The sequence below is a fragment of the Sparus aurata genome, chromosome 15 (genome assembly GCF_900880675.1).
Source record: "Sparus aurata chromosome 15, fSpaAur1.1, whole genome shotgun sequence".
NCBI lineage: Eukaryota > Metazoa > Chordata > Actinopteri > Spariformes > Sparidae > Sparus > Sparus aurata.
Window position 1 is genome coordinate 31,747,907 of NC_044201.1, and position 26,606 is coordinate 31,774,512.

The following is a 26,606-nucleotide window of genomic DNA, read 5'->3' on the forward strand; positions in this document are numbered from 1 at the left end:
GATAGAGCAATTAGAAAATAGGGCAATTAAAATAACAAGAATGGAAAAAGGAAAGACCAGACAAAGATAGGAAAAAAAGAAGAAAAAACAAACAAACAAAAAAACAATGGGAAAAAGAAGTCAAAGAAATACAAGCAATTTTCAAATGAGGAACATAAAAAGGCAACAGAGCAAAGGCAATATGAGCGAGCAGTAGACCAGTTAACAGCTATTCATGTGTGCACTGCTGATTAGATTTTAGCCACTGTTTGAGTCCTTTGTTAAAATCTTTACTATTGGTCTCTAATTTTAACTCAGTGGGTAGAGAGTTCCAGAGTTTGGACCCTTTACAGAGAGAGCAGACTGGCAGAAAGAAGTGTTGCATTGTGGGATGAGACAATCACCACAAGTGGATGCTCGTTTGGTCGCTCTGTGGTCGCTCTGACGCCTGATGGCCACTTCAGACAACAGTGTTGACACGTGATTATTCAAACATTTAAAAAAGAATCTTAGAATACTGAGGTTAATAACATTTTCAAAAGTGAGAAGGTTGTGTTTCCTTAAGATGCGGCAGTGATGCCATTTCATTGGTTTTTGGTCCATGATTTTTATCAGTGCTTTCCACAAGCGCCGGCTGCCGGCCATATAGCCGACTACACAGTTAACTCCAGCCGGCTACTTTAATGAATATTATTTTTCGATTTTAATAAAGTTAAATGTTTTTCTAACAGACTGACAATAATGTCAAACTGAACCGCACTCATTAAAATTGTGATTCGCTGTGCTTGTACTGATAATAATCACAAATTACTCCGATCATCGCCGACTTCATTGATCACAAGGGAGAGAAACTCATCCGCGGCCCCGACACGCGGTGTGTGTGCGCGCGCACTCAGCGGAGTCAGTGTGTCGGCCGTCGGAGGCGAGAAGCAGGGCTCACCATAATACGCTTATTTTGTCACCGGTAATCCACTCTTCTCTTCCAGCGTCCATTTAGCAATACCTGCGACACGTGCTGGCATCAAAAAACACTGTCGGTTGTACAAATGAAACCAAACGGACTCTAAGAGTGTATTTTCATTGGTGCTAAGGGAGAAACGTTCACTGAGTGTTTAATTGTGTAACCACCACTGCAGACTGTGAAGGTGTCATGCACCGACAATAAGATATTTACAAGCCCAGAACGCCTCACGATGCAATATAATGTGAGCTTGTAAAGCCTATTATTTATTATTATCAGTGCGCAAATCCCAGTTTTTATTGGTGCATTAGCGTCTGGCATACTTAGTTACACTAATGAATAAAAGAAGATGCGATATTTTGTAATAATAATAATATAATATATAGAGTAGATATTGATGCTGATAATAATAACAATATTAATATTAATAATAATAATAGAGCAAATGTCTGGGAAATTAATATAGGCTGCCTGTTCTGCAGGCACACTTAGGCTAATAATAATAATAATAATGTAACATTATTATTATTATTTAGACCAGTGTATAAGATCGTATCGTCTGGCTCTAACTCTGTGTTTCTCGTCCAGCTGCAGGTCAGAACCCAGACCACGTCCTGCAGGGGACGGGGGTGAAACCCGAGGCCAGGCGGCCCGGTGACGACTCCACCATTGCGCCCGAGGACGCCGCTCGTTTCCTCAGCTGCTACTGCTCTGGACACTGTCCCGAGGACGCCACCAACAACACCTGCCAGTGAGTACAGACAGGACACGACTGAAGTGATGTGATGTCATGATGCTGAGATTTCTAACAATATCCAGATTCAATTCCCTGATCAATACCCAGGGGAGAACTGATGCTACACTGAGCAGAGGACAGCCGAGAGGCTGCAGGAAGCTTTAAATATACCACTTTGTTTTTCATTTCAGATTAGGCCTTTAAAAATGATGTGTGTGTCGGAGAGAGCGAGGAAATGAGAAAGTGGTGTATTGATCCTGCAGAAAATGAGTATTGAAATGTTTCAAATTTTCGGAATCAATATGTTTGGATAGTGTTGACGAGACTAGAGGACAGTAAACTTCTGTTGAAATGTCGGAGTGGGTGAGAAACAAGCTGAGAAGAAGAACGAAGATTATTCTGAGCAGCTGGACAAACTTCAATCATTGTTATTGATACTAGAGAGGCCGATCGTCAGCCCGGACAGTGATCAGTGCCGATATTCAGCATTTTTCTGACTGTGTGTGTGTGTGTGTGTGTGTGTGTGTGTGTGTCCTCAGGACTAACGGTCAGTGCTTTGCCATCATCGAGGAGGACGAGCACGGTGAGGCCATCCTCACCTCCGGCTGCATGAAGTATGAAGGCTCACACTTCCAGTGCAAGGTACACACACACACACACACACACACACCAGACTTCACACATAAGTTCTTTGTAACTAGCACCAGCTGTTCGGGTAGGTCTGATTGATTGATCGGTGTGATTGACAGGACTCTCCCAGAGCTCAGACCAGGAGGACGATCGAGTGCTGTAACACGGACTTCTGTAACAGAGACCTGCAGCCCACGCTGCCCCCTCAGGCTCCTGCAGGTAACATTACACTCACCTGGATGACTTTAGGTGTTCATCAGGTGACTGTGAACCTCAGTTAATCCTACTGTTGTGTTTTTATTCATGTGTTTCCAGAAGGCAGCCCTCACTGGCTGGCCTTCCTCATCTCTATGACGGTCTGCTGCTGCACTCTGATCTGTGTCACCGTCGTGTGTTACTACAGGTACGACGTCACCTGGACACAAACTTAAATAACCCCACAACATTTTTAAGGGCTAACAGGCCGGCTGGCTCAGGGGTAGAGCCAGTGTCCTGTTATCAGAAGGTCACTGGTTCGATTCCCCTGGTCTGTATGTCGAAGTGTCCTTGGGCAAGATACTGAACCCAAAACTGCCCCTGATCTGCTGCTCGGCAGCTTGCATGGCAGCCGCCACCATCAGTGTGTGAAGGAATTACTGTGAGTCACTTTGGACCTAAAATGTAAACAACACCATAAAGATAACTGACAGTAACTATAAACATTTGGTTTATAGAGCGATTCATGATTTATTCCATTACCACCAAGAAATCAAAGAAAACGAGAAGCTTCTAAACAGCTGCAGAACTTCCCTGAGAGTCTTTATGTCTTTAAGTTTCCTTCAGTATCAAAGTAATCCAGTGAGAGTTTTCTGTACATCCACAGGTTCACTGCAAACAGGAAGTGCTCACACAGATAATTCAGCCTTCTTTAATGGAGAACATTTAAGTAGATGTACCTGCCAGGTGAAGCTTGTTTATCAGACTACAGTAGAAGCCTTTAGTCTCTCAGCTAGAAGTGCAATAGGTTTTCTGTTATTCTACACACACTAATGTGTGTGTGTGTGTGTGTGTGTGTGTGTGTGTGTGTGTGTGTGTGTGTGTGTGTGTGTGTCAGGTATAAGTGGCAGAGTGAGCGTCAGCGGTATCACAAGGATCTGGAACAGGAAGTCTTCATCCCTGCTGGAGAGTCGCTCAAAGATCTCATCCACCAATCACAGAGCTCAGGCAGCGGCTCAGGGCTCCCCCTGCTGGTAGGAACACAGTACTGCATCTCTTTCTCTCTCTCACACACACACGCACGTGTTAGTTTGTTTGAATTGTTGGTAAAAGGTCAAATATGACTGAGATCCAGTCTCACACTCCTCCACAGCTCTCGGTGCCGCCGGACACTCTGGGTCTCTCAGGTTTTTGATGATGTTGGGTTTAAGGCTCGGTTATGTAGAAATGTACATTTACAGACCTTCTAACCTGTACGCATTTTGCGTAGTAAGTACGCAATTTGACATCTAAATACGCTGGTACGACTCGCCCCTCTAAACTACGCAAAAAGCTGCAGACATGTGAGTTCTGTGGCACATGTGGTACTCACGTCTGACAACACGATGCAGCAGCGTGGTGAAGCAGTTTCAGCCAATCATTGTTGAAAAGCGGAGAATAACGAGTCTACTGAACCTGTAGCGTAACATCCCCTCCCCCCTCCTCCCTGCCTCCTCCTGCCCTCTGCCTCCCTCTCTGTCCTCTGTTCCCTGCTCGCTGCAGCTGGAGCTTAGAAAGGTGAACTGTGTGTGTGTGTGTGTGTGTGTGTGTGTGTCAGCGGACCTGCCAGCTTTTGGTAAATGTGAACTGTTACGCGTAACGTTACTTTCACTGTGGAAACATTTGAGCCGAAGTCCAAGTGAAAAAAATAAAAAAATAATAAAAATCTGCAAGGTGTTTTTTCTTGGCAAATCTATCGATCATGTTTCCCTAATGACCCCAATGCATCGTCAAAGAAAGAAGAAGCAGCGGTGCATCTGTGTGTGTGTGTGTGTGTGTGTATTTTAGCCTTTATATATATCCATTGCAGATAGAGCAGGCCTGTATATAAGGAGGAATGTGATTATTTATACAGTTTAAACATGTAGCCAACAAATCTTTTGCAGCAAGTTTTGCAACCGCTGCCATGGCAGATGAGGACAGGGCAGCAGACCTGCTAAAAAGAAGAGGGTCCATGCTTGCAACCCTCTAAAGTTCCTCATCATGTATTTTGTACAGTGTGCAATTATGATGTGGACATAAGCCACCAGGGAGCTGCAGGTAATATATAAATTAGCCCGGTGATGTGTGCATATGTGCTGTAAGCCAATTTAATTATTACATTCTTGAAAACAAAAACACCTATTGCAATATACAAAATAAATTATTACCATTTTAATTAAATACATATTAAAATAATGAATTATAATATTATATTATATAGCCTACTATATATTATTAATTAATAATTAACAGCATTTTCATGTTTTGAAAGTGTTGCTGTGTTCCATTGAAAGGCTGTCATGATAAGGACATAGCATTTTTTGGTTTTCTGTTGATGAGTGCAAAATTTCTACATTTTCTTTATTAAAAGTATTGCAGTATCTGCATTTAAGAAGTTTCGGCACCAAAAGGATGACAAAATAATGATTTATTAAACAAAAGAAGTTTTTGATGTTGTCTCAACACAAGCAGCCACACCACAGAAGGTCATTAGAATGAAGTCTGAATCTAAATAAAAACAGAATTTTCCTTTATTATCTTTTCAGAAATGTTTTTGTGTCTGTGGCAACAAAAAAACAACCACAACATTACAACAGTTTACAGTTAAAGACATTTAAAACATCCCAACAACGATGACTATGGATGTGCTGGAACACACGTCGGATCATTACGATCTGCTCCGACACTCTGATCGTAACAACAGAGCGATTGATCCGTCTCCTCGTCTTTAGACGTCTCTTTGTTTTTCAGTCAGCAGTCTGAGACCCCCAAAAATGATCATTGGTCTGAAAATGAATTGATTGTCAGAACAGTTGCTGATCAACACATTGATAAATCAGCTGACAGTTGTAAGATATAGGGACTGAAAAATTATATTGAGTCAACATGAACTTTGACTTTCCTGACTGGTTTCCTCAGTTTCTTTCTTTCTTTCTTTCTTCATTATTTCTTGTGACTTGGGACATTATGGGGCACTAACCTTGTCTTTTGTACTAACTGACTCACTACAACATGTTTGTAGTTGTCAGACATCAAACCATCGTGTGCCATTAAAGCTCCTCACTGTCAGCACATAACTGAATGAGTTTAAGATGAATCATCAACTTAATCTTCCTCATTTGATATTTGATATATTAAAACAATGATAATAATCATTAATCCCATCCCTCTCTCTCCCCGTCCTCTCTTGCCCACTTAGGTGCAGCGGACTATCGCCAAGCAGATCCAGATGGTCCGTCAGATCGGGAAAGGTCGGTACGGCGAGGTGTGGCTGGGCCGCTGGAGGGGAGAGAAGGTGGCCGTCAAAGTATTCTTCACCCGAGAGGAAGCCAGCTGGTTCAGAGAGACGGAGATCTATCAGACCGTCCTGATGAGACACGAGAACATCCTCGGTACACCACCGTCACCGACTGCAGAGTCCTTCAGTGCACTTACATTCATCATCCCAAATCTAAGTCACCAAGAACACAAACACTTTGCAGGATTCATACTCTGACTGCTGAATCCTCATTTTAGCTTCAGTTCATTTGGTCCTCCATCGTTTACACTGAAAACACGTTAGAAAAGTATTTTAAGTCCATATGAAAAGAAACCACTTCGGTCTTCACGTGAGCGTCTGCTGACTGTTTTAAACTTGTGAAACGTGAGCTCAGAGCCACAGAGGAGCCTGGAGACTCCAGGAGCGATCAATATCTCGATCGATTCTTAATTTGGCGGATGAATAAGACTAATGACAGCGAGCATCGCCTGTCAGACTGAGGAGACGTGATGGTGTGTGTGTGTGTGTGTGTGTGTGTGCGTTGTCTGTTCCTCTCAGCTCACTTCCTGTCTCTGTCCATCCTGCAGGCTTCATCGCGGCCGACATTAAAGGCACCGGCGCCTTCACGCAGCTCTTCCTCATTACCGACTACCACGAGAACGGCTCTCTGTACGACTACCTGAAGCTGACCACGCTGGACACGCAGGCGCTGCTGCGGTTGGCGTTCTCTGCGGCCTGCGGCCTCTGTCACCTGCACACCGAGATTTACGGCACGCAGGGCAAACCGGCCATCGCCCACCGAGACCTGAAGAGCAAGAACATCCTGATCAAGAAGAACGGCACCTGCTGCATCGCCGACCTCGGCCTCGCCGTCAAGTTCAACAGGTACGATTAGGTTTTCTAATGGTTTTGTTCTCCTTGTTTTTGGTTTTGATGATTCATTTGATGTTTATTTGTTGAATGTGAGGTAAACTGGTTTTACTCACTTTGTATTTGAAATCACAGCTGTTTGATTCTTTATTGTGGAAATGTATTAATGATTTTTAATCAGAATATGTCCATGACTTTATATAAGGGGGCGATATGTGAGCTGTATCTTCATGTTCAGTTTTAACTTTCAACAATACTCTAATGCTAATTTAATAACTTTGTCCTTTGTGTCGCCGTAGCGACACTAATGAGGTGGACATCCCTCTGAGCACTCGGGTCGGGACGCGGCGCTACATGGCCCCGGAGGTCCTGGACGAGAGCCTCAACAAGAACCACTTCCAGGCGTACATCATGGCTGACATCTACAGCTACGGCCTCGTCATCTGGGAGATGGCTCGGCGCTGCGTAACCGGAGGTACACGCACACACACGCACACACACACACGCACACACAGACACCCACACACAGACACGCACACACAGACACACACACACAGACACCCACACACAGACACACACACACAGCCTGCGGGAAGTGGGAATGGGGTCAACAGGGGATAATTAGTGAGTTGCCCCGGTTTAAAAAACCTGTGTGGACCCGTTGATGTTGGTGGAAACAGGGTATAAGTTTGTTGTTGTGTTTCCGGTGTCATGGTGGAGTGAAGACGCAGACTCCTGTGCTCCTCACCTATTTTGAAATTTACGTACTTATATCATCAAGTTAGCCAAACCAAACACACACTTCTTGTGTGTAAGACTTTGTTGTAAAACTTGTAAAACAGCAGGACTTCATAATAAGCGGAAAGCCCGGCAGGAGAGCAGCCCACTCGAGCAAGACCGCAGCTAGCGAAAGCCACTCCAGCAAAGCTACAGAAGCTGGGGCTAACACCAGCCCTAGCTTACAACTCACCCCTGAAGATTTGAAGGGGATGCTCGACAATATTAAGGACGAAATCCTGTCGGAGTTTCATTGCACGGTTGCCACACTGCAGTCCACAGCCTCATCTCATGTCATTAAAATCCAGGAGGTGGAAGAAGGTTTAAACGTGGATGGCGGAGTCGACGCGCTGGAGCGCTCATACACTGACCTTAAGGCTGAGAGTGAAAAACTCCGTGCTGGTGTGGATGACCAAGAAAGCAGATCACGAAAGGCAGAACATCAGAATTGTTAGTCTCCCGGAAGAAATTGAAGGCAGCCATCCTACCACCTTCATGGAAACTATCCTGGTGAAGAACTTCAGAGAAGACAACTTCCCTCGTAAACTCAGACTGCCACAGCAGAACGGACCCCCGCCATCCATGATTGCACGCCTGCATTACTACTGGACGAAAGAAATGATTCTTCACTTATCCTGGGAGCAAGCTGGGCAGCTGACACACCGGGGGCAGAAGATCAGCTTTTACCCGGACATCAGCCTTGGCCTGGTTCAAGCTCCAGTTCACACTTAACGGGTCCAAACACAAGTTCAAGTCACTGCGGGATGCATCTGCCCTTATCAAAGCAAATATCTAGAAGACAGGGGAAACACCGGGGAGCGACGTTATGCCCGCACTGGAGGACTAACAGGCTGTTTTCCTTATCTTGCTGCAGAGCGCAGTTGGACAGGTTGTTTGACCGCTGAAATGTGTGTGTTGCTGGAGAATATTTCCCCTGATCACAGTCTGTAAGTGGTGCTATGTTCACTGTCTGTGTTGAACTGCTGTGATATTATAACGAAGTTTTACATAGAGACCAGTTCAATTTCACACGTTTTGGTACGTTTGAAAAAAACAACCTAAGGCTACCACTTCAAGCTTTTGCTTTGAAGATGTAGTGGTTTGGGGCCTTTCCCAGCTTGATTTTGCCTCTGTTGATGGTGGACCATTTCAGGTATACGGACACTTCCAGGCTGAAATGGGTAGACAACTGAGGGATTTGACTTAAAGCTGTACACTCGATCAGCCACATTAATCTGCATGGTGCTGAGGAATATGTAGTCCAGTCCAAGGACAATACCATAAGCCAGGGCTTTAGGAGAGAGCACGGCGGCTGGTGGGTTAACTATACTCCCTTGAATGTCGATCTCCAAATCTTTCCATCCAAGTGGCGTGGTTTCCTCACCATTAGCCAAATGCAGTGGCCCTCGTAGCCAAGGCTTCCGGTCCGCCTTGGACCCTCCAAGTTCTGTCCAGAGGTATTCATGTGTGAGAGTATAGCTGGCTCTGGTATCCACGATAGCTTTTCCTCACCATGTTCCTATAGTAATGGGGACCAGTAGCTGTTCTGGTTTAGGCATCTGACCAGTAGGCTGGGTTTGGTTACTTTGAACAGGGATAGGGGTTATTTCTCCTGGGTGGACTCTGTTCTGTTTGGGTTTCTTAGAGGTTATAGTTGACGCGGTGTTACCTGGACGAGAAGGGTTCCTTGAGTGTACCAACTCGTCCACACTGTTTACTCTACCCCTGAGTTGGCTTGCCAGATGTGGGTTGATGTTCTTGAAAATCATCTTGACAATCGTAGACTCAGGGAGAGAAGAATTCCATTTGTTACAGAGGGCTCTATATGAGAAAGCAAAATCTCTTATTCTTTCTCCTTTTCCTTGTCTCCTATTTCTCACTCGTTCCGCCAACTCATCCTCGTAGTCCTCAGCAAGAAATGTTGCTTGAAAAGCAGATTAAAATTCTTTCCTTGTGGACACACTGGATTTGGCTATGTCCCACCAGTCCTGGGCTGTCCCATGAAGTACTGTTCTGAAAGTTGCCAGAAGATCTGGATCAGCTAATGGTTTCAGGGCCAGGAATTCCCTACATTTTGAGAGATAATTCAGGGGATCTGGATCATCATTGGGTTTTCCAAAAGTTGGGAATATCAGTTTGATATGATCACCCTTTACAAAGCAGGGAGGGAGGGATGATACAGAAAGGGCTTGAGTTGACTCGCGTGGGTGTGAAGCTGAACTCAAAGGTTGAAAACAAGGTTCAGGCATACTTTTACTTCCCAAAGCGGCCATTTTTGATTCCACATCCTCTCCTTGTTCCTTTGTATCGTTTTCCATTACATCCACTTTTATGGAAAGCTTGTGGATCTGGGTCACATAGTAGTCAACCGCTTTGCATACGTTGACATTACTGTTTAGGACATGTTTATGTAAGGCCCGTACCTCTTGTCACAGTTCGACTTGAAGCTGTTCCATCATAAAACTAATCTAAGACGAGAGAGAGCTTTCGGAGTTTTAAATTTCCTCTGAAGTCACAGTTTTTACTCCTTTCACGATTTGATCCAGTTCCAATTCCATCCCGTCGGTGGTGGATGATAGTGCTACTTTGAGTTGAGAAAAATTGACATTATTTTGGTCAACAAAGGCTTGGTATTGGTCTTTAGAGTGGGTTTGATTTTCCTTGACACATTTCATCAGTTCTTTGATTTCTTTATCTTGGTCCTCCATTTTCTTAATCATTGTCAGCCAGGTGTATTGAGTTGTTGCTGCAATTTGACCCAGTTGGAGGAATGGGGCTTCCTTTTCGATACCCTTACAAGATTCTGCTTGGTCAAATTACTTTACAGCGGCCCCTCAGCCTTGGTTCGAACAAATGAGGTACAATCAAGCTACATCCCTTTGTCACAAAACGACACAGGGATGCCCCCCATCGCCGCTGCTTTTTGACTTGGTGATTGCGCCACTTGCAGTTCCCTTAAGACAGTGTCGCTCCTTCGAGGGGATAACCCGAGGTGCCAGGGTGCACAGGGTGTCACTGTATGCGGGCTACCTTCTCCTACATACTACCAACCCTGCAATGTCCCGTTCCCCCATTCTATCTAGACTGGAAGAGTTGGGAAGCTCTCTGGCTACAAGGTCAATATGCAAAAAAGTGAAGTTTTCCCTTTCAACCCCACTGCTCTCAATATCCCTGCCTCTATGTTCCCCTTCAAGAGAGTGACGTCCAACTTCAAATATCAACAAGATTTGGATTGTTGGCACACATTACCATTATCATTGGCTGGGCCTATTAACTTGCTTAAAATGAATATAATTCCTAAATTCATATATCTTTTCCAGATTTCCCTGTATTCATTTCCAAAAAGAAGTTTAGTTCACTTGATAGGATATTTTCTAATTTGATCTGGGATGGCAGGCAGCCTCAGATTAGAAAGGCCTCTTTACAAAGACCCAAAACATCTGGAGGGATGTCCATGCCCAACCCTCTCTACTATTACTGGGCTAGCAACATTCAGAAAGTTATCAAACCTGTCCAAAGCAATCCTCTTGAGCAAGCACCTAAATGGTGAAGACACAAGTACATGGTCTTCCTTTTCACTCTTTAGTTACGTCCCCACTACCTCTCGCAATTCATACATCACACACTAATCCGGTCATTGCTCACACACTCAGAATTTGGCCACAGTTTAGGAAGCAATTCGGCCTGCAAAAAACCTCCTTAATGGCACCCATTGTGTCAAACCACCTCTTTACACCAGCCCAGTCAGATCTGTCTTTTCGTGCGTGGCACAGGAACGGAATACGAGTTGTTAAAGATCTGTTTATTGAGGGGGTATTTGCATCATTCGCTCAACTGGCAGGAAAATTTGGTCACATCACTTCCATTATTTTCAGATTAGGGACTTTGTCCGAAAGGGTTACCATCCTTTCCCTGAGTTACCTCCAGTGACACCCCGAGGTTCTCTTCCAGCCACAAAGACGCTTCAGTTATATTCAGTTATTTTTACCTTGTCCTATTTCTTCTTTAACACAGTATGTTCTCTTTTGTATTTTCTTTTCCTTCAGAGGATCTGGGAACATGGGAGGGACTTATAATGCCAATAAACAGATTTAAAAATGCCAAGCTTTGTTTTCAGCCTCTCTGAGTCGACGGTTCTGGTCTGTGTTTAAGAGACTTTATTGAATCTGTGGTGGTCGAACGTTTCAGAACAATGTGTGAAGATAACAAACAGAACTCTGTCCAGGTGAGTCACCTTCAGTTTGTGTTGTTCAGGGATCGTGGAGGACTACCAGCTGCCGTACTATGAGATGGTGCCCTCTGACCCGTCCTATGAGGACATGCTGGAGGTGGTGTGTGTTAAAGGACTGAGGCCAACAGTGTCAAACCGCTGGAACAGTGACGAGGTGAGACTCCACGCTGACTCCAGTTTCACTCTGTTCCATCTTTTCTAATAGTCAGCACAACATCCCCAGACTCCCTTAACAAATGTGTCAGTTTAGTGAGTTGTTGAGTTGGAGACACTTTATAAACTCTGTGAAACTCTGTCTCTGACTCATTCTGCATTATTTGGACCTTCTTGTTCATTCAGCAAATGTTCTACATGAACTTCTTTCTGTCTTTGAGTAGAAACAAAACTTTGATTTCCTCATTTTTCTGCTCACGTGTCCTCAGTGTCTTCGGGCCATGCTGAAGCTGATGTCAGAGTGCTGGGCTCATAACCCCGCCTCCCGCCTCACCATCCTCCGAGTCAAGAAGACACTCGCCAAGATGGTGGAGTCCCAGGACATCAAGATCTGAACACCCTGTTCCTCCTCCTGCTCCTCTTCCTCAAACCACCACCGCCGGACTCACCTGAATCCAGAACACACTCAACCTGACCTAGACGTGATAGGACCGGCTTCCCCGGGCTTCACTCTTCATCAGGAGGAGGAGTTGAGAGATAAAAATGGACCCATCTTTGGGCTGAACTGTGCGTCTCCTCCTCCTCCTCCTCCTCCATGTTTAGTCTGTCTGAAGCCTGGAAACAAACATGTAGTCCTCCCTCCTCCGCCTCCTCCACCTCTGTCTGTGCCGTGTAGCTCGCAGGAAGCGAGACCGCCGGGTTGACGCTTTCTGTGAAAGCCAAATGAGACAATAATTTTAATGACGACTTCCTGTGTAGGGGAAAAGGGGAGGAGCCTCTGGATGCTCGTCGTGATAGAACCAGGACGTTTGAAACCTCCTTTAATATTTTTTTAAAGACCCAGCAGCCTTCCTCACTTCTGCCTGTTTCAAAACGCAAAAAATGCCAATTTGTTTTTGTTGTTTTCTCTTCAGGACCGAGTTCTCCTGCCATATTGAAATATATCTCCACTCTGACAGTAGAGTTAATTATAAAAATAAGGTACTATAATAATATGTGAATTTAAATGTGTAAATAAACTTTATCATTAGATGCCGTGCCTACTCATGAGAAGATTAAAGACCAGAACACTATGATGTTGACGTCCAGCCGACTCCTCAGAGACGTTGACAGGAGATGATGGAGTCACCATGGAGACGTCTCCCGTCCTGTCTGTGTGTATGTGTGTGTGTGTGTGTGTGTGTCTGGTTCATCTTTGTCCGTCTTTTCAGAGATAAAGAGGTGTAGCTGCTCTGGTGGGTTAAACCTCAGTGGGTGGAGCTAAAAGACCTGAAGAGAACTCCAGATGTCAGTGAGGTCTGTGAGCCAATAGGAAGACAGAAAAGTGATACGTGTCACTTTATTTACTTAAACAATCGATTTTAACATCTTTCGGCTCAGGATATTCAATTCTCTTCTTATTGAAATATAAGAAGGTCCCGTTTTAATAAAACTTGTTCAAACATGTGAAGAAATTTGATATTTGAGTTTAAGTTTGACATTTAATCAGTGTTGGATGTCTTGTGATTGGCGGTCCAGTCGAGGACGTGAGCTACGCTAATCAATACAAATTTATGAAAAACCATGTGACTTAACATTTTCCATTTCCCCCTTACCTAATAATCTGAAGCTTGTCAAGATAGTTGGCTATCTTACAGTGCTAGTTCTTAAACTAGCGATAAACTAGCAAGGGAGTGCTAAGCCTGTTCCTGTTCACTAAAATGTGTAGGCTGGTTAACTTTGGCTCCTTCTGCCGATTTTTCACCTGGCCAATCAGATTATTTCTAATACTCTAATTAAGAATATTTGGGAAATTGATATAGAAAGTGGTTAGCCTAGCTTAGCACAAAGACTGGAAGCGAGGTAAAACTGTTAGCCTAGCACCATCAAAAGAATTTTCTGTAATCTATATGAAATTTTAAAGTGTAAAAATGAGATGTAAGATAAAACACATCTAGGCTAGCAGTTTCCCCTGCTTCCAGTCTTTATGCTAACGAGGCTAATCACATATGGACCTCTTTTGATTTAAACCTAAAATGTTGAAGTGTTCCTTCAGCGGTTTGTGCTGACTTCTCTCCTGAGCAGCAGGACGACATGTGATTGGCTCTCAGTCACTTTTGACCTTTTACCAACAATTCAAACAAACTAAAATATATCAGGAAGTCATCAGAACAAACCTGTGTGTGTGTGTGTGTGTGTGTGTGTGAGAGAATGAGTCGTTCATACAGTAGCTATTTAAGAGCAGTAACTTAGTGTTTCCTCTGTAATAAATATGTCAGAGAAGCTCAGTATATAGAATAATCTCTAATATGTAAATCATTAATGTTCTTTGTTTTGGTGGTGTTGTTGTTTGTACAGCATCTGGTTCGGTGCCTTATGAGTTTACCAAGGAAATGAAACTCTGTATACAGTCAGTCTGTCCAATGTAACGATTTTTAAGTAAATAACCTTATTTTAGTACACAAACTCCCAGCGTCCTCTCTGATTCTTTCCCCTGCTGCAGCTGCCGTCTCCTTTGTTTTATGATGGAAGACCGAACATTTCCCAACATTAGAAAGAAAGAAAATGGTGAAAAGTTTGTCGCCCGACAAATGTTGTGTATAAAGGAAATTAAAATTCTGTGATTTTGTGTAAATTCTGTCTCCTTAGATCAGGTAGTGATGTGTCTCTCCTGCAGACTGTGATCACAGCAGACGAGCTGATGGAGACTTCTGATTTTGCTGTAAATGATATAAAGTGTATAGATCTTTACTTTTTAAAAGGCAGTTTGGTGAAGAACATCACACAAGTATGACAATCTTCCAGAATTTGATGCATGTTGTTATATTCAATTGCAGAATACTGATTAATCTCCTAATTATAAATCTGATCGACTGTATGATTTCATTCAGCTTGAATGGTAACTTAAATTGGGGATAAATCAGGATTTATGTTCTGAATTTTCAGCTCATCTTTGACTTAATTCTTAATTTTGAGTTGAAAGATGTTAAAATTATTTTTCTCAGCATCACATTTGATTATTTTGATATATATTATATATCACAACAATATAATATATATTTGATCTTTTTTTTTAGTTTATATAATTTTAATATAAGCTGCATGTAACTCCCTGCAGGCTTCTTTCCAGATGTTTGATTGCAGCTCCACCTGGTGGACAACTCCTGCTGCTGCATCTCAACGCAGGAACCAGATGTGGGAATCCTTTTTTACCAGATCGTACAGGAGAAAACTTGTTTATCTCATCCAGCACCGCTTTGATCTCATCAGCCCAGCTGTTTGTAATTTGGAGGGTTTAGCAGAGTTACTTATTTCATTAAGGTCGGTAACCTTTAAAGACTAAAGAAAATACAAATGCTACTGTTTTCAAACTAAGATGTCCTTAACCCTCTGGTATAATTGGCCGTTTTTGATTTTGTCATATTTCACCTTTAAAACTGTTTATTTTGTCTCATTTTCAGCATAACCTCACGAGTGACCGTACAGTTTTTTCATTTTGACAAATTATATTAACACAATGGATCTAAAATCAAATACAATCTGAGTAGGAAAAAGTTATTTTAATAGGAAAGCCACAAATATGTTAAATGTAAATCACCGTTTCATACCTCATACGGATCACCGTAACATTAATACAATACTCTTCCAATTCGTATTGAACTTTAATTTCATACCAGTATTCTGGTTGAAACATTATGCTTCCTTTTTTCCTACCATCCTGTTACGTCATTTAGATTCCTGCGGAGCCAGCAGACTGTTTGTCACATGGTACTCAACACAGGTGGGTTTACTCTTCAGTATTGAGCCATCAGCCACGCTGGACCGTTAAGATGTTTATTTTTACTGATTCACCTTGTAGATTGATCCTTCCATTCAAATTTCAGAAATTTGAATGGAAGGATCAAACATTTCTTTGAAATTGTTTTAACTGCTGAATCTCAGGACAACTGACATAATTCTGTACCATAAAGCTGTCACATCAAACTAATGATTCCACAAACGTAGACAGACATGTTGAGTTGGTTGCGCTTATTAAAATCTCTACTTGCAAATAAGATGCGTTCATGTTTTGCGTACCATCAGGCAGCAGCATGCAACTCACCATCTTCACCAGCTGGACAGAATTGGTTTAACCCAGAATATTTGAATCCAAAAGTTAAGTTATTAAAATGCTGTTCAAGTCCACAATCCAAGTTTAGTTAACATGATCTTTGTGACCCAACACTCAGTTCAGCTCCATCACGGTAAACTTGATGGAAAAGACTGAAACATCCACACTGTAAAACATAAACCCTCCCGACTGTCAGGTAATAAATTGAACACAGATTCTTTGAGTTGTGTCAAATGTTTCCGTCTTTATTAAACACCTTCACTCTGTCTACTTGTCCTCAGGCTTGTTGAAGCAGTAGGTGAGGCAGCACTTCCCGCAGTAGTGACGGTCAAAGTGGCTCGCCATGAAGACGCCGGCGCCACACTCGTCAGCGGGACACTCGCGTCTCAGCCGGTGGATTTTACCATTCTCATCAACCTGCACATAAAATACAAAATGACACTTTAGAGCTCAAGCAGTTGTTTCTTCAGACCAAAAAATAAGTTCAACTAAGTTTCTGCTTCTTTAACTCGTCTTTAACTAAAAGTTTCATGATTGAGATTGGACACTCATTTGACATTAAATCAAAAAGTTTAGTAAAGACTGTTTGGAGCCAAAGTGGTCGGGTCTGAAGAGATTTAGCCAACGTGATGTTGGCACACAGACTGAAGTGTCCTCTAAAACATCTGATGCTCAACAGACAGTAACCAGCTGATACCGGCAGGATGAAACAAGTCGTACCTTGTAGTACTTGAGCACAGCGAGCTTGACCTTCTTCCTCTTGTGCTTGTTCTTCTTGGGGGTGGTGTAAGACTTCTTCTTCCTCTTCTTAGCACCACCTCTCAGCCTCAGCACCAAGTGCAGAGTTGACTCCTGACAGCGAGGAAATACACGTCAAGTCAGATTTATACAGCATTGAATTGCTAACTCTAAATGACCAGAAGATCAATTAATGACAATTTCTGCCAATTTATTCTCAAAGGTCCAGTAGAGTTAGTCACATCAGTTACTGATATGCATGACTTGAACTCAACCGTATTTTTACAGCAGCTTCTGAACTCCTCACAGGATCAAATATTAGTCCAACGTCTGCAGTCAAACCTCAGGACTCTCGGCTCACCTTCTGGATGTTGTAGTCGGACAGCGTGCGTCCGTCCTCCAGCTGCTTTCCGGCAAAGATCAACCTCTGCTGATCAGGAGGGATACCTGTAAATACAAACACAGGTGTTTCACAGGTTTAAATTTAAATCCATCTGCAGCTTCACAAAAATTAGCTAGTATTGACAGTTTCATATAAAAACTGATACATAAAACCGTACAACTAAAAGGAACCAATTCAAAGTTGATTTGACTTTATAAAGAAAAGTTCATCTTGAGCTGAGAGCAATTCCTCCAAATCCTCATCCTTCTAAAACCTGAAATACTGATGGTGATGTAAAGTCAGCAAGTGTTGACTGGCTGGTTTGTTAAATGTCTCGATCTGTTCTTAAACCGCCTCCGACATTCAGTTTAAAGATCTGAACCAAAAATAGAAACTCCTCACATTTAACAAATCTAAAACTTTTAACCATTCCCCTGAGCAGCTACAAGGTTTTCAGCTGTACAGAGAGAACATTCATCATCTGAGGATGTATTTCATATCTGACGGGTCACTCACCCTCTTTGTCCTGGATTTTGGCCTTGACATTTTCAATAGTATCTGAAGGCTCAACCTGCAGAAGAAGAAGAGGTCAGACATGACAAGTTCTTTCGGTCAGAGCTCTGATCACGTGTTGTACAGACTACAGAAGTATAACATTCCATCAACGTATCATGTTATCTGGAGAGACAAACAGGCGCGTTGCGGAGCAGACAGCGGCGGCGCTGCTACACGTGTTTACGGTGCTTTGGGTGACTGCTAACAGCTAACAGCTAGCTTAGCCACTTGGTTTCGATGCAACAGTAACGCTCGATAGCGCTCACTTTGCTTGAGTTCAAACAAACACCGCCACCGTCGGACGTGATATTAACTAATCTTGGGATTTAATGTAGAGATTTAGCCCATTTCAACGCTAAAATAAACTTGGTCAAACTGCGGCCACCGACAGCCGGATCCCTCCATCACAGTCCGGCTCACCCACCTCGAGGGTTATGGTCTTCCCCGTGAGGGTTTTGACGAAAATCTGCATCCTGGCGTTCGTCCACCTTCACAAGAGACACAAGTAAGACTTCAGACATGTAGTTTAAACTGAAACACGCTGTCAAAAATGGTTATTTATGAGAATAAGGAGCAGAAACACAGAGCTCCATCTTACCACAGGCTCACTCCTAATGGCGGATCATGAGAAGAGGGCTTTCGGAGCGAGCGACGGGGTTTTCTGCTCGCGTTTGCACGGCTTAGGTGACCATCAGGGTGCCTGATCAAAAATATACACAAATATTACGGTTTGTTGTCTTTCAGCGTCTTTTGTCACCTTACCGGAATTAATATGAGTCGACAATATATTTCACAATCCAAAATGCAATTAATTTATTTGTATATTTAAAAACACTGTAACCATAGCAACTGGGAGTGTTTGCAAATGGCTGCCCGGAAGGAGCAAAAGTGAAAAGCTAGCCTCAAAATATAAGTTAATAACGATGTCTGAGGCAGCAAACAACTGTAGCGTGTCCTCAGGAGAGAAAGACAGACATTCAACACCCGACATCTTGATGAGTGACAGTGACGACATGTTTTTTCAGTCTCTGTATGAGTTTATGGAACACGAGAAACAGTTCCTGCAGTGTCCAGCAGAGGGCCCGGACGAGCTCCGCTACATCATCTACCGCTCTGCGTTCAACAAGGTATTTTATTTATTCACTTACTTACTTACTCTAATTTAACCCAGTAATGGGAGGCGTTTTCAATTACTAATACATAATAAATTATGCATTTTCCAGCTAATCCACGAGGCTTTACAAGAGTTTGTTCAGCTTCAGAAGAATCACTTTGTCAACACGTGAAGCTGAAACACATTCAACAGCAACAATGTGAGAACGTTACTGGACAGAAGGAGATAGAAAACTGTAATCTGTAAAGTGTCTAGATTCTAAAGCTGTTTGATACATGTAGTACAAGTACAGTATTGAATCTGAGATGTGTTGGAGTAACAGTATAAACTTACATTAAATGCAAATGTTCAGGTAAAAAAGAAGTACGTTAGATTTTCATGACATAAATTACTTACAGTACATGTGCTTAGTTACATTAAACCTCTTTATAAAAGGCACATTTACATTTAGCTTTTGTCCAAAGTGTACATAGTACATTTGTCACAAGAGAGAAACCATGACATCACCGTCCCTTAAGAAAGAAAAGGTAGAAACCGTTTTCAAGCCCTCGTCTGAGCACCATTCAAAAGAGCTTTATGTATCTCAGTTACAATATATTTTAACTATAAACACGTTTTTAGATTTGAGCTTGTGAAACTTCAAGTTGGTTGTACCTATGCCTTTTTCTATTAAAAGGAAAGTAAAAAAATTGTGGAACGGTTTGTTTTACTTTGTCATATATATTGATATGCATACTACAGCACAGGGTTGCTGTATTAGTGTTGTTAAAAGTACCCAGATGTCATACTTTGGTAAAAAAAGATTTGGAGTTCAAATATTACTTTGATAGAAGTGAAAGTTACCCCTTGGATAGCACTGGAGTCAAAGTATTTCAGCATCAAAACTATACTGTATAGTTAGTCCTGGAACATTATTGGATCTTATACCATGGTCTGGGGGAATACTGGATTCTGATTGGCTGCAGGGTGTCCATTAACCCCTGATATATGGACACCTACTAAGTAGTTCCAGTCAAATTGACTGTTCACCGCTGTAAATTAATGCGCTAGCTGGCGTATCAGATCTGAATATGTTATTTCCAGCACTGACTTCAGTCCGTCAGTCCTTCAGTGTCTTATCCTCTGAACACCACAGGGTGGCGACTGTAACACACAAGCTGCAGAAAGTTCACTTCCCCTCTAAACTTACTGATACGTGAATAATCTCACATCCCGTTCTCTGTTCGGCTCTCTGCCTCAGGCTGCGGCCACAGTAACGTTACACACGGCCGGTCATTTGTTCGTGAAAATCTTGCTATTGATTTGGGGACAATGACATGACTGGTTAGCAAGCTAGTCTTGTTAGCTAGCATACTGTCAAATTATATTTACTGTTTGTCAACCGTGCGCAATGTTATTGACTTTGAATCTTGCTAGCATAGCGTTAGCTTTCTGGCTCATCGCTGAGCGGACTAGAATATCTGCAGTTGCCAAGTCGTATCTATGATCCGTCCTGTTTACTGGAGGAGTGAACAACGTCTCCGTTGCATAAGAATCTTATGGGAGAGTAATGATTGTTCCAGTTATTAGTCAAACCCTCAGGCGTTACCAGGGAAACGTAGTTATGGCATGTGAAAAACTTTATATTTTGATTGTAAGACGCATGAAAATGTAAATTAATGGTCCGAATTTCTTTTCTTTGGCAAGTGACCATGGTATAAGCGGGATAATGTCCGACGAGGTGTCCATAAACAGGAGTTATAGGCCTCCGCGTCGTCCATTAACTCCTGTTTATGGACACCTCGTCGGACATTATCCCTTACTTATATTCAGCATTTTTATGATTATCACAATCAGTAGCCCCATTCACACTTTTGGGTGCGGCTTTAGTATGCCATTTCTCCGCCTCCGAGAGTTTCACACTGAGACGGAGGCAGAGAAATGGCATACTAAAGCCGCACCCAAAAGTGTGAATGGGGCTACTGATTGTGATAATCATAAAAATGCTAGGGGTGAAATTTCGCCCCGGCGCTGATCCGCCTCTGGAGGTCGTATCAGGGCCGCATTATTGGAGAACTGAACCAGTGTGAACAGATAAGCCGGCTTCACTTACGGGGGCGTGTCGACCGGACCGTCGTTAACTACACAGGTCCTCCACTCAACTAAATACAGAGAAATTTCCCACAAAGCAACGTTACAGGACCGAACAAAAGTAACGTCGTGACTGAAAAAAATACTGCAGATATACGCGGAGAAGCGTCTGTCCTCCTGTCTGCCCCCCCGTCTGCCCTCCTGTCTCACCTCCTGTCTGCCCCCCCGTCTGCCCTCCTGTCTCCCCTCCTGTCTGCCCCCCCGTCTGTCCTCCTGTCTGTCCTCCTGTGTGTCCTCCTGTCTGTCCTCCTGTCTGCCCCCCCGTCTGTCCTCCCGTCTGTCCTCCTGTGTGTCCTCCCGTCTGTCCTCCTGTCTGTCCTCCCGTCTGTCCTCCTGTGTGTCCTCCCGTCTGTCCTCCTGTCTGCCCCCCCGTCTGCCCTCCTGTCTGTCCTCCTGTCTGCCCCCCCGTCTGTCCTCCTGTCTGTCCTCCTGTGTGTCCTCCCGTCTGTCCTCCCGTCTGTCCTCCCGTCTGTCCTCCTGTGTGTCCTCCTGTCTGTCCTCCTGTGTGTCCTCCTGTCTGTCCTCCTGTCTGTCCTCCTGTGTGTCCTCCTGTCTGTCCTCCCGTCTGTCCTCCCGTCTGTCCTCCTGTGTGTCCTCCTGTCTGTCCTCCTGTGTGTCCTCCTGTCTGTCCTCCTGTCTGTCCTCCTGTCTGTCCTCCTGTGTGTCCTCCCGTCTGTCCTCCCGTCTGTCCTCCTGTGTGTCCTCCCGTCTGTCCTCCCGTCTGTCCTCCTGTGTGTCCTCCCGTCTGTCCTCCTGTGTGTCCTCCTGTCTGTCCTCCTGTGTGTCCTAACAATTCTTCGTCACATTTCTGCCCAAAAACTTTAACTCACCGAGTGTTTGTGATGAAAATAAATCACCGCAACGGTCAGCCCTCTGGACCGAGATGTCAGTGAACTTTCCCTCAGAAAACAGCCTCCGTCCCCACGAGATTGACGGGGGGGGGGACACCGGGGAAATACCTTGAAAACACACAGACTTCATCACCGTGACGTCACCGTAACGCCTCTTTAGGAGCCGCAGCGCCGGCTTTCTGTGTGAATTCACGGCGGTTCGTCTTTAAGGCGGCGCTGCTTCGCTCTGTGTGAATCACCATCGGTGGAGAATTTGCGAACCATGGCTGCGTCTTTTACGCGTCTTCTCCTGTTCGAATGGGGCTACTGTTTAGTTTTTTTTATCGGACTGATGATAAAATAAATTCATTTTAACCACCACCACACTTTTCACCACTTCCTGTCACACTTACAGCTGCTGACCGATGGGAAAGCACTCACTCAGGCTGACCAGTGGAAGAAAGACGATGAAAATATTGTAATCAACTACAGTAATACATAATGTTTAGTTTAAAATAGTTTTATTCCCTTCAAATGTTTTATTTTATTTTAAAAGCTCCATAAAACTAATAAACCTTTAATTATATCAGTTGTTGATTACATCATAAAACAAAATACAAGCAGAAAACAACAACATAATGATGAAATACAGACTTGACTCTCCTCTCAATGACACAATACAGACGTACTTCTGTCTCCGTCACGTTGTTTTTCCTCCTCCAGGTGATCTCACGAGCAACGGCCTATAAGAGACTCCTGCTGACCATAAAAACAGGCTATGATGATGTCATCAGGGAGCTGCAGAGGAGGGAGGACGAGGTGAGGACAGCTCAGCGAACTTTGGCAGCATTGACGTCGCACCCAAAATCACTGATGGCCTGCCAGAGACGAGCCGGCCAGCTGAGCGAGAGGTGTGTGTGTGTTTTGGTTGCAGGTGTTTGAGTAGCCCCATTCACGCTGGCTTTTGGGTGCGGCTTTAGTGCGCCAATTCCCCGCCTCCGTCTCAGTGTGAGTCTCTCAGAGACGGTGAGGGGTGAAATTTCAGTCCAGCGCTGATCCGCCTCTGGAGCTAGTATCAGGGCCGTATTATTAGAGAACCGAACCAGTGTGATCAGATAAGCCAGATTCATGTATTGGGGACGTGTCAATCGGACTGTCGTTAACTACACAGGTCCTTCACTCAACTTAATACAGAGAAATGTCCCACAAAGCAACGTTACATGATTGATGAACAAACAACAGTAACGTAGTAACTGTAACTGTCACATGAGGAAAAAAATACCGCAGATATACGTGGAGAAGCGTCTGTCCTCCTGTCTGTCCTCCTGTCTGTCCTCCTGTCTGTCCTCCTGTCTGTCCTCCTGTCTGTCCTCCCGACTCTTCCTCACATTTCTGCCCCAAAATCAGCGTCTGTCACTGGCAAAAAACTTTAACTCACTGAGTGTTTGTGATGAAAATGAATCACCGTGACGGTCAGCCCTCCAGACTGAGACGTCAGTGAACTTTCCTGGAAAACAGCCTCCGTCCCCGCGAGTGAGGGAGTCAGATTGACAAAGGGAAACCAGGAAACACCTTGAAAACACACCCACATCATCATCATGATGTGTGCCGTCACACCTCTTATGGAGCCACAGCACCGGCTTTCTATGTCGGTTCACGGCGTTCGTCTTTAAGGCGGAGATGCTTCACTCTGTGTGAATTGGCGAACCGCGGCTTTATGCGTCTTCTACGCGTCTTCTCCTGTGTGAATGGGGCTTGTGATTGCAGGTTGTCCAGGGAGCTGATGGGTTCCTGCCTTGAAGCCAGGAGTTTAAGGGGCGGCTCCTCCCAGTTCCTGTGGGCTCTCCTCTGTCAGCCGGACTGCCAGCATGTTTAATTGTGTACAAGATGTGTTTTTAAATAAAACCTTTGAAAATGCTTTGCTGCTGGTGGTGCCAGGGTTTCCGCTAGGCCCTGGTCGTAACACGCCAGACTCCCTTAACAAATGTAGTGATTTTAAGAGTTGTTGAGTTAAAACAAACTTTATAACGTAGTGAAACTGTGTCTCTGACAGATTCTAACTCATTGTGTCCTTGTTGTAAATTCAGCATTAAATCTTTCAGCTGAAGTTGTTTGTCTCCTTGTAAAAAGTGTCAGTTTGTGGCAGCATGTCTGTACCAGCCTGTCTGCTTCTGTGTCTAAAGTGCTAAAGTCTTACCTGCCAACATTGATCAGCTGTTTGAACACACTGTTTACACTGATGTCACCATTTACACTCCATTTATGAAAGAAGAAACATGTTATTGATCTAAACATGTCACATGTTACAAAGACACTAAACAGTAACAATATAGGCTCCTTCTTTGTCCCCGTGGAGAAAGTCCCCAGACTCCCTTAACAAATGTGTCAGTTTAGTGAGTTGTTGAGTTGGAGACACTTTATAAACTCTGTGAAACTCTGTCTCTGACTCATTCTGCATTATTTGGACCTTCTTGTTCATTCAGCAAATGTTCTACATGAACTACTTTCTGTCTTTGAGTAGAAACATGGAGTCTGTTTGTCTCAGTGATGGACGGGATAATGCATCTGCCTTCCTGATTCTCTTCTTATCTTCATCTCTTTCAGGATCTCTGTCCTTCAGAGGGAAACATCAGATGTCCAGGAGGAGATGAAGAGACAGAAGTCATGTAGAGAGCAGAGCACATGGATACCTGGTACCACGGACATTAATAAGAAGTGTATTATGTGTTGCATCTGGAAAATGTAACAATTTTATCTTTAGATATAAGTGTATTAATCTAATATTGTTTGTAAAAGACTACAAACAAGCTAAAAAAAACATTCCGCTAAGAGATGCAAAAAGACCACAAAAGACACAGAATGGCTAAAAAACAGAGAAATCTCATCTCATCAACATCTGTCTCGTCTCCCAGGTGTCACAGTGTCTGATTCAGAGGATGCTGACGCTCTGGATCAACACCTGAAACACCTTGAAGCTCAGCGGGACGCTCTGATGGACAAGAAGAGTCACTGCGTCTCACTTGAGATCGAAGCTGAGCTTGATAGGAAGCTGCAGGACGCCGAGCAGCATAGAGACGAGCTGAGCGCAGAGAACCACCAACTGAACGTCCTGTATGACACTTAGTTTGTCATAGTTTTCGTTCCAGTGACGTTGAATTTCATAAACTAGTGCAGTGCCCGTAGGAAATATTTATTCCTATAGAAAAGTGGGAGGTTAAGCAGCTTTTTCATGGATGGCCAAATGAGGCTGTTTGAAGGTGGGACGTCAGGGATATTTAGGTTTGTTGTGAAATCCCATATTCCAGGGTATAATTGGCCGTTTTTGACTATTTTTGATTTTGCCATTATATTTCACCTTAAAAACTATTTACTTGGTGTCATTATTTTCAGCACAACCTCACATGTGTGACTGTACAGTTATTTTTTTATTTTGACAAACTGTATTAACACAATGGACCTAAAATCACAAAAAAAACATAAAATCCAAGTAGAAAAAGTTAGATTCTTTTACTGTGAAAACCACAAATATGTTTAACAATCCATTTTTTATTACTTATATTGCAAATATAAATTGTTGTTTGCTAAATATGTGCATACATTTTAAAAATGTACAAAGTAATATGTAACTATTTACATTTAAATGCAGCAAACTTGCTGCTTGGACACTTTCGTGACAAAAGCCTGTTTTTACCGTTTCTTCTACAAAGCAAACGTGACGGCAATGTTCGCAAAAAAGCGTGGCGGACATTATTTACCCTAAGTCCGGTTTTGGACGTGCCGGTGAGTCCGGTCCGGTCAGCTAGCTACACACGAACATCCACAGATTCCGATTCCACTTTGTTGTCCGCGCGTCTCCGGATCTCCTCAGACCCGAACAGACTCGGTCCGGACTCGTTTAGTCTCATTAATCCACAACAGTCAGTTTAGATGCACAGAACAGAACAGAATGGGACCGAACCGCCGGCAAAATCCCGGTCCAGCTCGCACCGCTGCAGGTATAAATCTGCTTGTTTCTTAAGGTGGGGGGTCGCGGTGGGCTCTGCAGTGATTGGCTCTGGTGCTCACGTGACTGTGGTGGCTCCGGTGGACAATGCTCGTGGAATGTGTAAAGCATTTATGAAATAATTTATTAACGGTATCATTGCAGTCCAAACAAATGCGACGTTGCACACCCTTAAACCACGCAGCAGCCATGTTGAAACTCTCAGGTCAGTCTGATCCTGATCCGCAGACACACACACACACACACACACACACACACACACAGACAGACAGACAGACAGACAGACAGACAGACAGAGAGTCCTTGCTTTTATAGAGAGATAAATTGAATATATTTCCAAATGTTTTTGAGGCCATTAATCATCTCATCTGTTTGCAGGAACGAGCGCCTGAGGTTCGTGTCTGAGCGTCTGTGCAGCTGGGAGGACGAGAAGCTGCAGGTTCCACTGGAGGAACTCCTGAGTTTCACACTGGAGAACATCAGACAGATCAGCGGTGAGACACTGCTGCCAACACAGGACTCAGACTGAGGCAGTCCAGGCGCTCCTATTATAAGAAGGAAGTGAATATTAAAAAGTCATTATTGAAGCAGCTACGACATTAAAAAGCCAACATGTTTGTCTTTGTATTTGGAGCAAGTGCTCTCTTTTCCTTTAGCAACCAGCACGCTTTGTGTCCATATTCTGTCACATAGAGCGACCAGTCATCTCCTTTTCTGACTGTACGATGTCATTTAACAAAAAAACGTCTCGCTGCGTCTGCTGTGCGTGATTAGCCCTGATAGGCTGAAATTAGTCTTGTGATGTCAGGAAGATGGCATCCGATGACGCCAAAGAAAGAATATAATAATAATATTATAAAAATGTAATAATATAATTCACCTCAAATGCGTCAAACTAAGTAACAGGACTGTTTTGAAGATGTGAGGAGGAGAGCATTTGGATATTTGTGTT

At 43.6% G+C, this 26,606-nt stretch overlaps 3 protein-coding genes across 4 annotated transcripts in view; 2 read left to right on the forward strand and 1 right to left on the reverse strand.

Annotated features, from left to right (window-relative positions):
* LOC115596459 (bone morphogenetic protein receptor type-1A) overlaps nt 1-14,257 on the forward strand; it is a 59,309-nt gene extending 45,052 nt beyond the window's left edge. Inside the window, exons 4-13 of one of the 2 annotated variants that reach the window (XM_030441590.1) lie at nt 1,529-1,691; nt 2,216-2,318; nt 2,426-2,525; nt 2,625-2,709; nt 3,400-3,535; nt 5,722-5,914; nt 6,369-6,666; nt 6,951-7,126; nt 11,683-11,813; nt 12,082-14,257. In XM_030441590.1, the coding sequence (XP_030297450.1) occupies nt 1,529-1,691; nt 2,216-2,318; nt 2,426-2,525; nt 2,625-2,709; nt 3,400-3,535; nt 5,722-5,914; nt 6,369-6,666; nt 6,951-7,126; nt 11,683-11,813; nt 12,082-12,207 (1,511 nt within the window). In that variant the 3' untranslated portion in view covers nt 12,208-14,257. Of the gene's footprint in view, nt 1-1,528; nt 1,692-2,215; nt 2,319-2,425; nt 2,526-2,621; nt 2,710-3,399; nt 3,536-5,721; nt 5,915-6,368; nt 6,667-6,950; nt 7,127-11,682; nt 11,814-12,081 lie in introns of both variants that reach the window. The other variant, XM_030441589.1, reaches the window with a different exon arrangement.
* A 1,869-nt stretch (nt 14,258-16,126) lies between these two features.
* On the reverse strand, nt 16,127-18,268 carry rps27a (ribosomal protein S27a). The gene is made up of 6 exons (XM_030441591.1): nt 18,176-18,268; nt 18,002-18,065; nt 17,539-17,593; nt 17,002-17,087; nt 16,623-16,754; nt 16,127-16,319 (listed from the first exon to the last, which is right to left on the reverse strand). Exons 2-6 carry the CDS (start codon nt 18,047-18,049, stop codon nt 16,170-16,172), a joined length of 471 nt encoding a protein of 156 aa, XP_030297451.1. The 5' UTR covers nt 18,050-18,065; nt 18,176-18,268; the 3' UTR covers nt 16,127-16,169.
* Nucleotides 18,269-18,408: 140 nt separating this feature from the next.
* Nucleotides 18,409-26,606, forward strand: part of LOC115596458 (clathrin heavy chain linker domain-containing protein 1) — an 11,343-nt gene continuing 3,145 nt past the window's right edge. The window contains exons 1-5 of the mRNA XM_030441588.1: nt 18,409-18,704; nt 22,375-22,562; nt 24,256-24,344; nt 24,564-24,762; nt 26,033-26,148. Coding sequence (XP_030297448.1) covers nt 18,501-18,704; nt 22,375-22,562; nt 24,256-24,344; nt 24,564-24,762; nt 26,033-26,148 — 796 coding nt within the window. The 5' untranslated portion in view covers nt 18,409-18,500. The remainder of the gene's footprint in view (nt 18,705-22,374; nt 22,563-24,255; nt 24,345-24,563; nt 24,763-26,032; nt 26,149-26,606) is intronic.

Bases quoted from the DNA above. Each gene is read 5' to 3' on its own strand.
- rps27a (XM_030441591.1), bottom strand. From the start codon at position 18,049: ATGCAGATTTTCGTCAAAACCCTCACGGGGAAGACCATAACCCTCGAG. The intron at 17,594-18,001 runs GTGGGTGAGCCG...CTTCTTCTGCAG, and splicing joins GGAAGACCATAACCCTCGAG to GTTGAGCCTTCAGATACTAT. The intron at 17,088-17,538 runs GTGAGTGACCCG...TTGTATTTACAG, and splicing joins CAAAATCCAGGACAAAGAGG to GTATCCCTCCTGATCAGCAG.